The 15,222-nt window shown below is 30.6% G+C and overlaps 1 protein-coding gene across 6 annotated transcripts in view; it reads right to left on the bottom strand.

Annotated features, from left to right (window-relative positions):
* Positions 1 to 282: 282 nt before the first annotated feature.
* The window catches only part of IP3K2 (Inositol 1,4,5-triphosphate kinase 2), a 135,265-nt gene continuing 120,325 nt past the window's right edge, over positions 283 to 15,222 (bottom strand). For all 6 annotated transcript variants that reach the window (XM_090103558.1, XM_090103556.1, XM_090103562.1 and 3 more), the window contains 5 exons: positions 5,298 to 5,477; positions 3,297 to 3,369; positions 2,849 to 2,976; positions 1,628 to 1,879; positions 283 to 1,161 (listed from right to left, as the gene is read on the bottom strand). In XM_090103558.1, coding sequence (XP_089959684.1) covers positions 814 to 1,161; positions 1,628 to 1,879; positions 2,849 to 2,976; positions 3,297 to 3,369; positions 5,298 to 5,477 — 981 coding nt within the window. In that variant the 3' untranslated portion in view covers positions 283 to 813. The remainder of the gene's footprint in view (positions 1,162 to 1,627; positions 1,880 to 2,848; positions 2,977 to 3,296; positions 3,370 to 5,297; positions 5,478 to 15,222) is intronic.

A 15,222-nucleotide genomic window follows, 5' to 3' on the forward strand; every position in this document is an offset into this window, starting at 1 on the left:
AATACGGGCAATTAGAATATGTTTTTAAAATGGGAGTTTTATACATTATTGAACGAATAAGTTTTATCCAAGCATTGAAAAATCGGCCCTTAAGCAAGTAAATAGCCAAAGGAGATTAGCTTCTAAAGCAAATAAGTACACGACATTTGTCATTATTTTTAATTATTTTCATTAAGCTAAAATGTGATCATTAAAGGGTTGTATGACGTCCTCATTAAGTCTTCCATTAGTTTCTAATCATTCCAATATTTTAAGATATTAAGGTAAAAGAAAACAAGCAAATACGTATGTGATATGTTTTAATTAGTACCTCTGCATAATTTTAGCCTTATGTACTCGTACTTATGAATATAATATTTTATCTAGTCGTTACACTAATATAGTGTACTATAACAATATAAATATAACATGATATAGACGTCTCTATGAGTTTGTCAGTGTGTTATTTACAAATTTTCAACTAATTCATATATAATATACAATTGTTCGATTTACAATACAATCTTTAGTCAAATCCAATAAAATATTTGCATATACCAATTGTTTTTTTATTTATTACAATACAGATTCGTCATATATAAATTCAAAGATATCAACAAAATAGGTGCAATCAAAATTGCGAAACGGCTTAATTAAAATATGAGTATTTCGAAATTAACGTTATGATTAACATAATACTACGTTTATTTACAAAAATATCTCCCTAAAGCTAGGTACATCGTCATCTCCTTACAAGATACAGATCTGTACAACGCAGTTGGCCTGCTTCAATAAAATTCGATACAAAGATCATCCTTTGTGATTACAATGTGGTCAAGTGGCTAAACTATCTCTCCGGATATTTTTATCCAAATTTATGTCTGTATAGGACTGGTCTATGTTCCCGTTATCATCTTTTATGAGGGATTCGAAGATATTTATTAAGTTATTGAGTCCGATGAGGTAGCCATCTTCGTGGTTGCCGACTTTCCAAGCAGAGTTGTGGTCGATTGTTATATCTTCTGGCACTGGGACGGTTTTGGCAAAGTCGATCATCCAGATTGAAGCCTTTCGCTTGTCGTGGACGAAAAGAAGCGAACTTCCAATAAGTTCGTGGGTTTTGAAGAAATCTGACTCTAGCAGGGTTGCTCGAATGTCCTTCAATCTTTCTAAGTATTTCGGCTGTAAAAAAAGTAAATTTCTATGAGTTTTTCTAATTTGGTGATTTACGATTACATTTATTTTATAACAAGGATTACTGCAACTCTTTACGAATAAAAACATCTATAAAATTATTCTTTCAAACAGGATCAAATTATTAAAATTAGGTTATTGGGAGTAATTTAAGTACTAGAGAATTCGATTCTGCTAATATGTGCATCTAATTAAATTTTTAATCCTGATTTATTTAAACACTAGTGGTCCGCCCCGGCTTCGCCCGTGGTACATATTTCGCAATAAAAGGTAGCATATGTCCTTTCTCGGGTAGCAAAATATCTTCATACCAAATTTCATGCAAATTGGTTCAGTAGTTTAGGCGTGATTGAGTAACAGACAGACAGAGCTACTTTCGCATTTATAATATTAGTATGGATTACTGTTTATGTTTTTCTTTTTTCTCTATCTTTGTTAAAAAATATCAACTCACCACAGCACTAGGGAAGCTATTTGTAAAGTCCGTGAACGCTTCAACTATCTGGTCCCTCGTCTTCGTAGTCTTAAAATCTTTAGAACTAGTTCCATCAGCTTTCTTCACGCCATCTATCCTGAAGCCCAGAGTTGCTGTGGAACTGATTGTCTCCCGCCATATCATGTATCTGGGTTTAGTTACTCCTTTACTGCGATGTTCCTCTTCTGTAGGCGCTTTCGGGTCTATTTGTATCATTTTCTCATACATGTCCTGGAAAAGTTAATATGCTTATAAGTAAAGAGGAACAGTTTTAACTACGCTTTAGGAGAGTTACATATTATTACTTGTGTCAACATAAATTAAATAGTTTTGTTTAAACATAGCAATGTTATGGTCTTTGCTGACAATTGCAGATATTATTTTGTATTCCATTTTTTTTTTTTCATACGAACATAATAAAATTAATTAAAATTATTTGTTTGCTGTCGATAATTCATTTAAATAAAAATGAAGTACCTACATATTATGGCAAGTAATTGATTAGGTAGCACAAATAAGGAAAGATCTTACATAGTCACATTATTGTGTTTATCTTATATTACAGAAGTTTACATTTTATGTTTTCTATTTAAAGATATCAATAACAGTGCAATATTAAAGGTTAAAAATATAATAGTTATATTACCCAGCTATAAATAAACAATTTATTTTACGTTATATCTGTGTAAATATCGCTTTGACGTAGGTAATTATTGCAATAAATAATATTATTGAACTGAGATGATATTGCATGCAACTGTTGCATGATTATATCTAAGCCTTGTAGCTGGATTCATGTTATTTAGGTAATTATAGTAATTTGCATTATACGAGGCTTTGAAGTTATATTATTTTTATTCCTTATTTTGCGTATTGGAGCAAAATCTAATTACCTAGTTTTATATTATCTGTGCCTATAGGTACTCACTATTTTTATAATTATAAAAAATCATCAAAAGTTTAATTTTACTCGAAGTTTAGCAGAGATACAAACAATTCGCAATGTCACGTATTAATATAGAACCAGGAACCACATGTTCGATTTGAAAAAATATTTAACTGTTAGATAGGTAGTCCATTTATCGAGAAAGCCTATACGTATATATCGTCAAGTTAAGGCCAAGAGGAGCGCAGTAATACGGGTAAATCCGCGGGGCACTTAGATTTTTTTTTATAAAATATGGTTTTAGCGTTACTTACTTTTCTTAATTTAGTCTTTTCTTTCGCCTTAGCTAGTTCTTCTTCTAGATATGTTCTAACGCCGATCTTGCAATCCATTACACAGGGACAGTCGAAGTCACTCAATAGATCTTGTAGTTGTAAATATACTGTACGGTAAGGGTTAAGGAAATTGGGTATAAAAATGATTGTCGCTTAAAATGTTGCTTCGTTGGAGATTTTAATTATTAAAATAATGTCGATGATGACTGTCTTAATATGAATTGAGAATCATTAGCGTAGCTCGATTCAAGTTATAACTATATCAGAAAATATAAAATTAGACTAATTCCATGCTGCAGAATGAAATGTCACGTTTTTTGTGTAAAGCAGTTTTTGCCCACTTATAGGTATGTTGTCAATTTTACTTATTTCCCTTACATAAGAGATTATTTAAAAGTTTTTTTTTATATCATTTAAGAAAGGATACATTCTCCGTCATCGCAGGTGACTTGACCTTTATATTCAGGTACAAATGGTCGAAGGATGTCTTTCATCAGCAACTGAAACAAACAAAAAAACATTATTTTACGTCACTTTAATTTATTCAAATTACGTCAGGAATCACCTTAGGCGTAATGAGTTTTAGTACGCTCGAAATAATTGTAATCGTACTTTCTGTGCATTTTTAAAGTATTTTATTTAAGAAAACAGCGTCAATGTTCAAAAAAATAACCATAATCGTAGGAAGGTACTTTCCGTACATATTTTTTAAATATTTTTAAGAACAACGTCATGTACAGAAAAATACTTGATAATAAACAACTTACGAAAAACATATCTAATTAAATATTCAAATATGAACATACGAGTATTGTTGTAAAAAATATTTTTATAGTTGTTGAATAAAAGCAAGGAGCTCCAAAATATTGTTAGGTTAGGTAATAAGACTCATGAAGGTTTTGGGTACTATTATATTATATTCTGTGCTTGACGACGATGTCAGTCAAAAGTCGAAGATAATTTAATCCAAATAATATGTGAGATTCAATGAAAATATTTACTATTATGAATTGAAAGATACGGTCTCTAAGTCGTTGTATTCACTTATCTTGTTAAAACATTACATTCAGTAACTGTAATAAATATAGAAATTTATTTCATCATCTGAAATCGAATTGATAAAGACCTCTTAATCAATGTTCGTCGAACGTTGAACCCATACAATAATAATTATTAAATTTACTAACGCTCGTGACGTATTCCAGTTAGCCAACACCAAACTCTATTGACGTCATTAGAAATGGAGGTTATTTCGTATTTCGAAATATACAATTTCACAAGTACTGCTGATAGGTAATTTAAGTATTGTCTTCAAATGTTGCGTCAATACAAAATTATAAGTCTGGTATGTTATGGTTAAACTGTTATGAACTATAAAACAAAGACCATAACTTTTTTATGTACGTACACTGTACAGTGATGTCAACATGACTTAAAATTTGAAAAATAAAACGTTCTAAAAAGTATTTGTTTTATTAGTCACGTTTTTGTTTCAATATGACTTGATTTTATTAACACTTTTATTTCATTGCTTGCGAATTAGCATTGGTAAATGGAAATATGTAACTTCATATTGGTAACAGGAAAACATCATCCGAGGAATACCCTGCGTAGTTTCTAATCAAATTTACAGGTTAAGGTTTTATTAAAGCTTAATACGAATTTAATATAAATTTATTATTAATTTACTAATTTAATTCCAAGTCTAATTTGAAATATTTCCAATTGTTTGGGAATCTAGTAAGTGAAAATAATTGTTCATATAATTCAGTAATTAAATGCAATAAACATTTTATGTAACTCATATTCGAAATATTTATCATTAATGATAAGATTAGACGCCTTTACAAAACGACTCTACATAAACAGAAAAGATGGGTGGATTAAAATTAAACCATAAATAATTACGTTAACAAACCCTAATTAGAATACTAATTATTATTATTAAAAAGGAATGTCGTTAGTTAAATATCCAAAGGATACTCAATGATTAATTTGGTAATGAGTAGAAAACTTAAAATAATCAATAGGCGCCACTGAATCATACTTGGACATTTGGTCACAAGAAATAAATGAATTCGTTAAATATTACGATCAACTTTACTTCATAGAATAAGTTTAATGTTGATATTAAAATTTAATACTTAAAATTATATTTTTAATTTTTATACACAATGAAAGAAAGCGTTTGTATGAAGTATGTGTCTAAGAGAAAAAGAACATGACGATGTACACTTGGGTATATAATATGCAGTATGCACATTGCACACCCATTGCAAGCAAAACCCCGCGGTTTTGAATGAAAGTGTCTTCTATCTTAGATCATAATCTAGGTACATTTTAAATTACAGTAGTAGTTTTGCGTGAAACAGCAACAAATATAAAACGTAGAGATGAAATTCATACAGACGATAAAAATGATATTCACCTGAAAGCACCTCTCCTCTTGAGGGCTAAGTTTTTTAAGTATCGTGCCCTGGTCAGGACCGGCTTTGAAGTTGCCCTGGTGGCCTGCCAACTGTATCCAGGGGTACCGTTGTTTTTTGTACGTCTGGAAGAACGGCGTCCATTGCACTATATTGCGCAGCTTACGCCATCTCTCGGATTGCTGAAAAATGAAATTAACTTTTTAGTTTAAAGGTATTTTACAGGCTTAAAGCATGGTATTGGTATACATATTTACGAAGGTATCTTGTACAATGTAATAATATCATAGTCAAAATAATATTATTTTTTATACAATGGTAATAGGTATATCAAATTTCAAAATTTAAAAGTGTGTTTTATTTTATCTAACTAGTCATTGATAATTTCGTGAATACGTCATATTAAAGTAAACCTATAAGGCATCATATAGGTAGGTGTTAACCCGCGTTTAAGGAATAAGTGGCAAAAACGTGAATTACGTTTCAATGGAATTTAATGGGAAAATTACATAAAATATTCCTGACTCCAAATGATAACAATTACCTATTACGTAGGTAATTAGTATAATTGTTGTCCTTAAATTATATAATAGCTTTATTAATGTGAGCTCTATGTAATGAGTTTATGAGCGTTTTCTAACATTTTTGTAAGTTTGTGAAGAATTTTTTTGTTTCTTGGTTACTGAAATATTAACTTTTGTTTTGTAATTTATACATAAATATAAGTTTACAATATTTGAACTTTAATGCTAACATATGTCTAGAATTCCATTGCATAGTATTTCCTCCTATATTGAAAACAACATTAAATCTATGACGACAGTATATCACACGATACATAAATATGAAACATAACTGTAAAGAACCTAGTACTAAGCGAGAAATCATTACAATTAGTGACGTATCTATAATTAAATCAGAAGGCATTCTACAAGCTAACACACCTCGTTCTAATATGTGAGATAAATCCTTAAGAACAGAAAAAATATATGACGTAAGTAATCCAAGGTATTCATAATACAATATGCCGAAGTTTATTTATGCGTAAGGATCTCAAACTACGTAGATAATATTAAAGCGATTGATAGGTGGGTTTATATGGGCATACAAATTATGAATAAAAACTATAGATTTTGATATAAAATGTAATCACACATACATTCAATTGAAGTAATCTAAGTGTTAAGGAATTTTTCATCTCTGTATCTTGGTAATTTGATTTTGGATATTTTGGGGGGTGTGTCCCATTTTTTGATATTTTCTATTTAACCTTAGATAATGTCAGACTAACATTCAAATACTTAGATTGAATTATTTTTTTTGAATATAAATTAGAAATTTCACTAAGCTAAATTTTGATATTAATTTTTTTAAATTAAAAGTATAAAACACTTATGTTAAAACCCACACACACTTGCCAAATATCCTTAACCATAGAATAATTAAAAAAAATCGCACCTTGCTGGAATGCAACAGATAAGCACAGTACACTACATCCATGAAGCCCTTGATGTCAACACAAATATCACCTGACAACATGATAACACTGTCACAAAACACGTTCACAAGAAATGTTTAATATTTTCAATTGGTACGTGCAGCTAACACCCCAAGTGACACACTGAGATATAAAACCACAGGCTCGCTAATATAAACCGAGTAAACGATTGAGTCAGAACAGTTAAGTCGAACAGCAGCCGTGACGTCAGGACGCGGTGAAGTTTTGCGAACGGTGGAATTCCGGATTGATACCATAATATACGATGCTTTTTGGGAGACAGATCGTCATGTGTTACGTCACTGCAGATTTTGGCGCGCAAAAATATGTCATAAATATTTGGCCAATTTTTTTTATTGATCTCACGTAGGGAGTGCTGTCTGTATTCTATAATTAATGTGTAAAAAATGTGAGTAAAAAATGAGTTATGTTTTGTTATTGAAATATTAAATTTTTTTAACATTATTAACTATCCTTAAAACAAGCGACAAGCAAATATAAACAAGAAATAGTAAGAAAATGAAATCCGTTTTATTGGATTGATGTATTTTTTATACTAGTCTCAAAACCATCCACTACATGGGGTCTAAAACGCACTCATTTAATTTATACAGTTTAAAAAATATCCATATGTTATAATTTTCCACCTTTCGTATTGGAACTTATTCGTACTACATTTTTGAGAATATCGAGAATATAAAAACCAGAAAAGGAATTTTCCTTACATTTCTACAGTAGTTTAAATATTCTTTTTATTTTACAAATTGATGTTGATGGATGCTCATATATAGCATACTTAAAAATCATTGCAACCTACATGACGTAATTTAAAATGATCAAATTCTACCCACTAGAATTGTTACTCATGTTTATTCTCTGGATAACTATGTAAATGTAATAGATGTAAAAGCATCAAGATGAACTATTGCAGAATTTTTGACGTGATAACGTCTTATAATTCGATAGAGCCGGTTGCACGCACGAAAAAACATGATCCATGCGGCGTTACCTCGCTCTGAGGCGTTCCATGTAAGGCTTGAAGTGCAAGCGAGAGCGCGGAACGAGCGACAAAGAAGCACAATCGGACGTTGTCACGTTCAACTATCGTCAGTAAACCGACTTTACAGACAACCAATTTTTTTTACCAGAATTTATGTGATTCATCAGTTTTAAGGGAAAATGATGTATCTCCGGTTATGTCAAAACATTCGACCTGAAAAAAAAAATTGGTTGTCCGTAAAGTCGGTTTCCTGACGATAGTTGAACGTGACAACGTCTTAAGGCCGATTGTGCTTCTTTGTCGCTCGTTCCGCGCTCTCGCTTGCACTTCAAGCCTGGAACGCCTCAGAGCGAGGTAACTCCGCATGAGTCATGTTTTTTCGTGCGTGCAGCCGGCTTTATCGAATTATAAAGACGATGTCACGTCAAAATTCTGTACCTACTTACCTTATTAAAAGGATTAAAATATTATAATCAAATTTTCTCTATAAAGTGTACTTCAATAATAATGTATAGATCTCTAGAAGCCTTATTCATAGTAGAGCAAGCCAAGGAAATAGTGGCCTACGTGATTTTAAGTGATTATACACTGCTCATAAACACTCGCCTCTAGTGTAACAGGTGCTTTGCCAGCCTTATATGGACATAATACAATTTGTATAAAATTATTAAATACTTTTATACCTACATTAAACATCATTATGTTTACTGGGAACTCTTTCTTGTGAACGTGCTATATGCACGTACTAACGTGTAAGATAATTACTATGAAAAACCCGACTATATCGTAACATGAGTTTGACGCATTGAGTTTCTGGTTGGCAATATTTTTGGTCAAAAATGAATAGCGAAAATCCCAAGATTTCAAGAATTTCTAATGATGTATTAAGGAAATATAAGTTTAAAATCTTTAATATCCTTTTTTCCTGCTTTTTTTGGCAGATATAACTGCCTACATTTAAATCGTGTGTAATGATTTTTTATTGTTATTGATTAGATTTGTTGATATCTCTAATATCTGAAATTATAACGATATGATATTATAGATTTAGTAATATATTAGGTATCTTATAAAAGTTATGAAAAAATTAACTAATGTTATAAAAATTATGAAAGTAAACTATTGAAACCGCTCGAATTACATGGATATGGCTGGTATTACCTGCTAATAAACATGAAATTAGAGCAATTCATTTGCCTTTCCGCCCCATAAAAAAAAATTACATTGAACATCTGCAAAACAATTAAGCTTTATTCAGTTCAAATACATTGACCCCGCTCTCTGACCAATGTTTTATAAATCAGTTTTGTTACAATCAACTTATTGCTGCATTGTATAGGCACGTGATCATAATAAGTGCATTTGCTATGATTATATGATTAAATTATTTAATTAAAAATGAGACGAACTACTGAGGATTTCATCATAGACAAATAACAGTTATTGCTTCAGATTTTAAATGATAATAAACCTTTTTTGATATTCGCAGAAATAATGAAAAACTCCTGAAAAAGAAGCTAATATTGGCGCCAAATTGTTATTTGATTATTATCAAAAATACGATCTTCAAAATAACTAAATTTAAATTAAGGTTATATAAATAAAACATTTTTAATCAGTCATACCATACTTTAAATACATTTCAAAAGTTCCCGAAAAATATCATCAAAACGAACCCCACTTTACGAAGAAATATCTCTTAGCACTATTTAAAGTGATTAAAATATCCACACCAAGTTTTTACCTCCATATTTATATACAAAGTTGTCTTTATTAGGAATCGTGGCAATCAATCAACAAGTCAATGCTTCTATGTAAAAACACAAGTCAAGAACGAACAGGTGACAAGATTCTAGCTTACATTAAGACTTCTACTTGTTAACACTAATATAACCACAATTTTTTAAATATAAGAAAACTTTTATTGTAAGAAAAGAACTATTAAAGTAAACATTCTATTGGGATTATGGATAGTGGTGTGATTAATTTTAGTAAATAATTCAAGCACTTTGTTGTAGGAAGATAGTCACTTTATTTATCTTCAAATAGAGTATCGAAGGTATGTCTTAACAGTCTGAAGGATACGAGTGAACTACACACAAAGAGCTATATAACTCAACTATTTTTAGGGTCTATACAACACTCAAAATTATACCTTTATTTATGACCCTCTTCGAGTATTTCTTACCCGTACTTCTAGGAATCTATACAATAAATATTCACAAGGTTTAACATGTGTTACCAAGTGTTGAGTGTATACAGGACTCACAATAGGTTTACCAAATGTGCATGATAAGAAAAAAGGTCGTTGCAATAAATCACACGTATAGTGTAAGAAACGTAATTGCTTTTTAAGAGAGAAACTTTTGTAAATGAAATCAATATTTCAACACGCCCCCTCAAAAGTTAATCTCTTTTCCAAGTTACAATTTTAATTGCAATTACATATTAATACATATACAATTATATTAATACATCATGATAACCAAAATTCTAAAGTTGAATACAATACTCTTAATACTGATCGACATACCTTCCGCTTACTCTTTGTCTGGGACGGTTGTTACTAACCGTATACATAGTGATCCGACATTTGTCTTCACGATAAGGGAAACCCAGGAAAACCTTATCAGATCATTAAAAATATATAAGTTTACATCAAGATACAACTTATTTACTAATCAATCTTCTGATGCCATTTTCGCTCTTAACTCCAGGTACCTCCCTGGTAGTGGCTTTCTCAGCATGTCTGCAATTTGAACACCTGTTGACATATGTTTAATAATTTTAGTATTATTTCTTATATTGATCCCGAAGGAATTAATATTTGATGTCAATATGTTTGGATCTAATAAGGCTTGTTTTATTGTTAGCTGGGCTAGTACATCCAGTCTACTATTCATATATTACGATAGGTTCTCTAGTTTTCAGGTTTATACCTGTTGCTTAAGTTTATCAACCATATTGCCTCTTTAACAGCTGATGAACCTATCACACATGCCTGCCTTATTGTACATATTGTACATAAATCATACAACTAGAAGAAATAATCTGTTGCACTTTTATTTTCAAATTCTAACTCAGGATTATCATTTCCTCACCAATTAGAATCAAGTATCTTATCAATTTGTTCTTATATGTTTCCTTTACATATTTAGTTTTAGAAATTATAATTCCTTGTAAATATCTACTCGTCTTAAATATTATCAAGTTCTTTGTTATTTTTATTCACATGTCTGCTTATAGTTAAAGTCAGATCATTGTGCATGAAATTAAATACATTAGATTTCCAATAAGAATTCGAAAGCATCGTAATTCTCATTGGATTCCATTGCCTCAAAATCTAAATTGAATTCTAACTATGTAAGATCATCATAATCACCTGTCGTACTAAGTTTATTTCATACGTTTTTAATATTTTACTTATGTGCTTTGATCTAGTGTTACGACATTATTTTGTCTCGTGATTCTAAAGCTTAATAAGAATTTAACCTCCTTTTAAATCACCCATTTTAAATTAATTCATTAAATTCTGCATCGTTTTTCAACAATAGTCACTCACTATAGTCACTAGATCGTTCACATTTAATTCAGTATAAATATTTTAGAGATATCTCATCTATTCAGTATGCACATGAATCGATCCCTATAAGAATTTGTAAAACCTTTTCTAATAGTCTTTTCAAATATTTCAATTCAACATCTGGCAACTTCCATTAAGCAATATGCTACCTAATGCTTTGTTTAATTTACAATCGGGGTCACAAGTGTTTTCACTTTTCACACCCTGAAGTATTTTAACATACTATACGATTAACTTACCACTTTTATTGCAGTTTAATCAATCTGATAAACTAACAAGCCATGCTGCTGTTAAAAGACTTTAGTTCGAAATTGTTGCAACCGATATTTTTACTAATACCTCTGGCAACTAAACGGGCTTTACACTTTTATGGATTTCCGAACTCATCGTTCTTTATAATATCCATTTTCATTATATACAATATTTGTACTACTTGGTTTTGGTACTAAAGTCCAAGCTTTATTTACAAATAAAGATGTTCATCATTAATTGCATTTTTCATTGTTTATTGTTTAGCATCATTCCTATATTCAATTATCTCATGTGAATTAGGAGTAAATATACAATGTATTATGCGCACAGTAAATAATCAAACGGCTAATAATCATCTTCATTAGATGAAGTTTGGCTCATAATATCTATCTGATATATCGGTTTGATTGTCAATACTAATTGTCTGTGTCATTAAATTTTAGGAACTGTATTGTTTGTATTTTCAATACTTCGATAGCCTTCTGCCTTATTATTTTATTGATGACTAGCTACTGAGTTTAACGCAAAGTTATTGACTACAGTTTTTCGTCTAGGTACTGAGTTTAACGTATAGCTGCTATTTACTACAGTTTTTCATCTACTGAGTTTAACGCATAGCTATTCATTCAGTTTTCACCAACTGAGTTTAACACATAGCTATTCATTCAGTTTTCACTATCTGAGATTAACACATAGCTATTCATTCAGTTTTCACTAACTGAGATTAACACATAGCTATTCATTCAGTTTTCACTAACTGAGATTAAAACATAGCTATTCATTCAGTTTTCACGAACTGAGATTAACACATAGCTATTCATTCAGTTTTCACTAACTGAGATTAAAACATAGCTATTCATTCAGTTTTCACGAACTGAGATTAACACATAGCTATTCATTCAGTTTTCACTAACTGAGATTAAAACATAGCTATTCATTCAGTTTTCACGAACTGAGATTAACACATAGCTATTCATTCAGTTTTCACCAACTGAGTTTAACATATAGCTATTTGTAACTGAATATAATTATATACTGAGGTTGTCAACTGAGTTTAACGAATCGTTAGGGACTTCAGTATTTAAACCTGAATCGACCTCTTCTCCCTTTGCATTTAATTTAAATTTACATCTCTTTCTACTACATATTTATTACTCTCCACTTTATACGCTCTATACCCATTTTACCTTTGATGTCTTTTCATCAAATTTGTTTTACTGGTTTCAACATACGGTTGATTCAAAAAACTTAAAGGTACCTATTTTAAATATGGAGTTCGTGGCAATATGAGATGATAACTGATACCTTTATCTATCTTTTATGTAGTAAGATAAATTTACTCTTTACCATCTGATTTAAACATCTGATTTCAACAGTATTTTATTAAATGACATTTACACTTGTTTATTGTTTATACAAGCTTCACACAAACAGGTAATCTACCTATTCGTTTAATGTCATCTATTAGCTACTAGATAATTTAACTTTATCAAACTTCTAATAAGCTTCTAATAGATAATTTAATATTTATCTTTTCTTATTTGACCTCGTCACTGATGCCAATATTTATATCCGGAATTAGAATCTTTATTTTAATAATTAATAAAGTTTAACTTACCGAAAATTCCAGAATAGACATATTGTATTTCGGCTTACCAGTCATTGCCGTCTTACCATTCCACCTCACTGTCAGATGTCTTACTAACTGCTAAAAGGATATTTCACTTCTTTCATTTGTTAACTGCAAAATTTCCGGCCATAAATGCAAAACTGTCTTCAATCACTGGCTCAGCTTGAATGGTTTGAATTGTCCTTTGTCTTTCTGTACTTGGTTTGTGCTTATAACTTTTCGAGAAGTTACGACATTCATTTTTATAATGTCCTATTTTTCACAATTGTGACACTTAATGTGCCTTTTATAATTAACACCATTTTGTTTGGGTTTGACGAGTCCACGACGTATTTTCGATGGTTTTCTAAGCTCCTTATTATTTCGTTTGTTTTCATTAGTTTTCTGTTCAACATGTAGAACTTAACAAGTTTAACTTCATGATCTAATAATCTTGTTTTTACGAAACTTAACGTGATGTTGTTTTCTGATAAAGTCTCGATGGCTGTTATAACACCATTGTAAGAAGGTGGTAAAGTAAGCAATAGTTGAGTCACTCTATCAACCTCCGAGATAGTCGCACCGGCTGATGCTAACTCGGATATCAAAGAATCGAACATCATAAAATGTTTACACAAATCTGTGTCTTCTTCCAATTTCAAATTAAATAATTTCTTCCGAGCTCCAATTTGTTTTGCTACACTTTTTCTTTCGAAGATATTGTTTAGTACATCAAAAATTTGTTTTGTCGACGATTCTGGTTTCACGTAACTTAAATACGAATCGGACAAATATTCAATTAACACATTCTTTGCGGTTGACTCCGATTTCTTCCACTTGCTGTCAGGATTCGCTGGTTCTGGTTTATCGATTACATGAATAACTTCAAGTTCATTTAAGAGACTGCGGATTCTGAACTTCCATATATTATAATTTTCACCGTTGAAAGGTTGGATGTTTCTTTTAGATTTTATAGTTTCCATATTGTTTATAAAATCTTTATCTTCACTCTGAATGTTTTACTTACGATACATTCACTAATTTTCAATTGCACTTTGCAATTTTAATTTTCTTCCTCTCAATAAAATTTGTATTTTAATTAATCAACAACGTAGCCTGGGCCCATAACCTATTGGGATTATGGATAGTGGTGTGATTAATTTTAGTAAATAATTCAAGCACTTTGTTGTAGGAAGATAGTCACTTTATTTATCTTCAAATAGAGTATCGAAGGTATGTCTTAACAGTCTGAAGGATACGAGTGAACTACACACAAAGAGCTATATAACTCAACTATTTTTAGGGTCTATACAACACTCAAAATTATACCTTTATTTATGACCCTCTTCGAGTATTTCTTACCCGTACTTCTAGGAATCTATACAATAAATATTCACAAGGTTTAACATGTGTTACCAAGTGTTGAGTGTATACAGGACTCACAATAGGTTTACCAAATGTGCATGATAAGAAAAAAAGGTCGTTGCAATAAATCACACGTATAGTGTAAGAAACGTAATTGCTTTTTAAGAGAGAAACTTTTGTAAATGAAATCAATATTTCAACACATTCGTATGTATATCATTGTTTTCTGTTATTTATCTATATTCTTAACTAGCTTCTCCGCGCGGTTCCACCGGCCCCGTAACTCCACTCCTATTGGTCGTAGCGTGATGATATATAGCCTATAGCCTTCCTCGATAAATGAACTATCTATCACCGAAAGAATTTTTCAAATCAGACCAGTAGTTCCCGAGATTAGCGCGTTCAAACAAACAAACAAACTCTTCGGCTTTATAATATTAGTATTTAGTATAGATTATTCAAATCATCAATCACAATTTTTTAAATATAAAAAAAAAACTTATATAGATTAAAGTTATATAAAAATAAATGTAAGTATTTATGAATACGATCGTATCATTGTTTTCTGTTATTCATCTATGTTTTTTATGCAAATATTCAAGGTTTGATCAAATTAAATT

Source organism: Colias eurytheme, chromosome 7, assembly GCF_061535395.1.
Source record: "Colias eurytheme isolate Ceu_HAF_F1 chromosome 7, ilColEury1 Martin Lab GWU primary, whole genome shotgun sequence".
Lineage (NCBI taxonomy): Eukaryota > Metazoa > Arthropoda > Insecta > Lepidoptera > Pieridae > Colias > Colias eurytheme.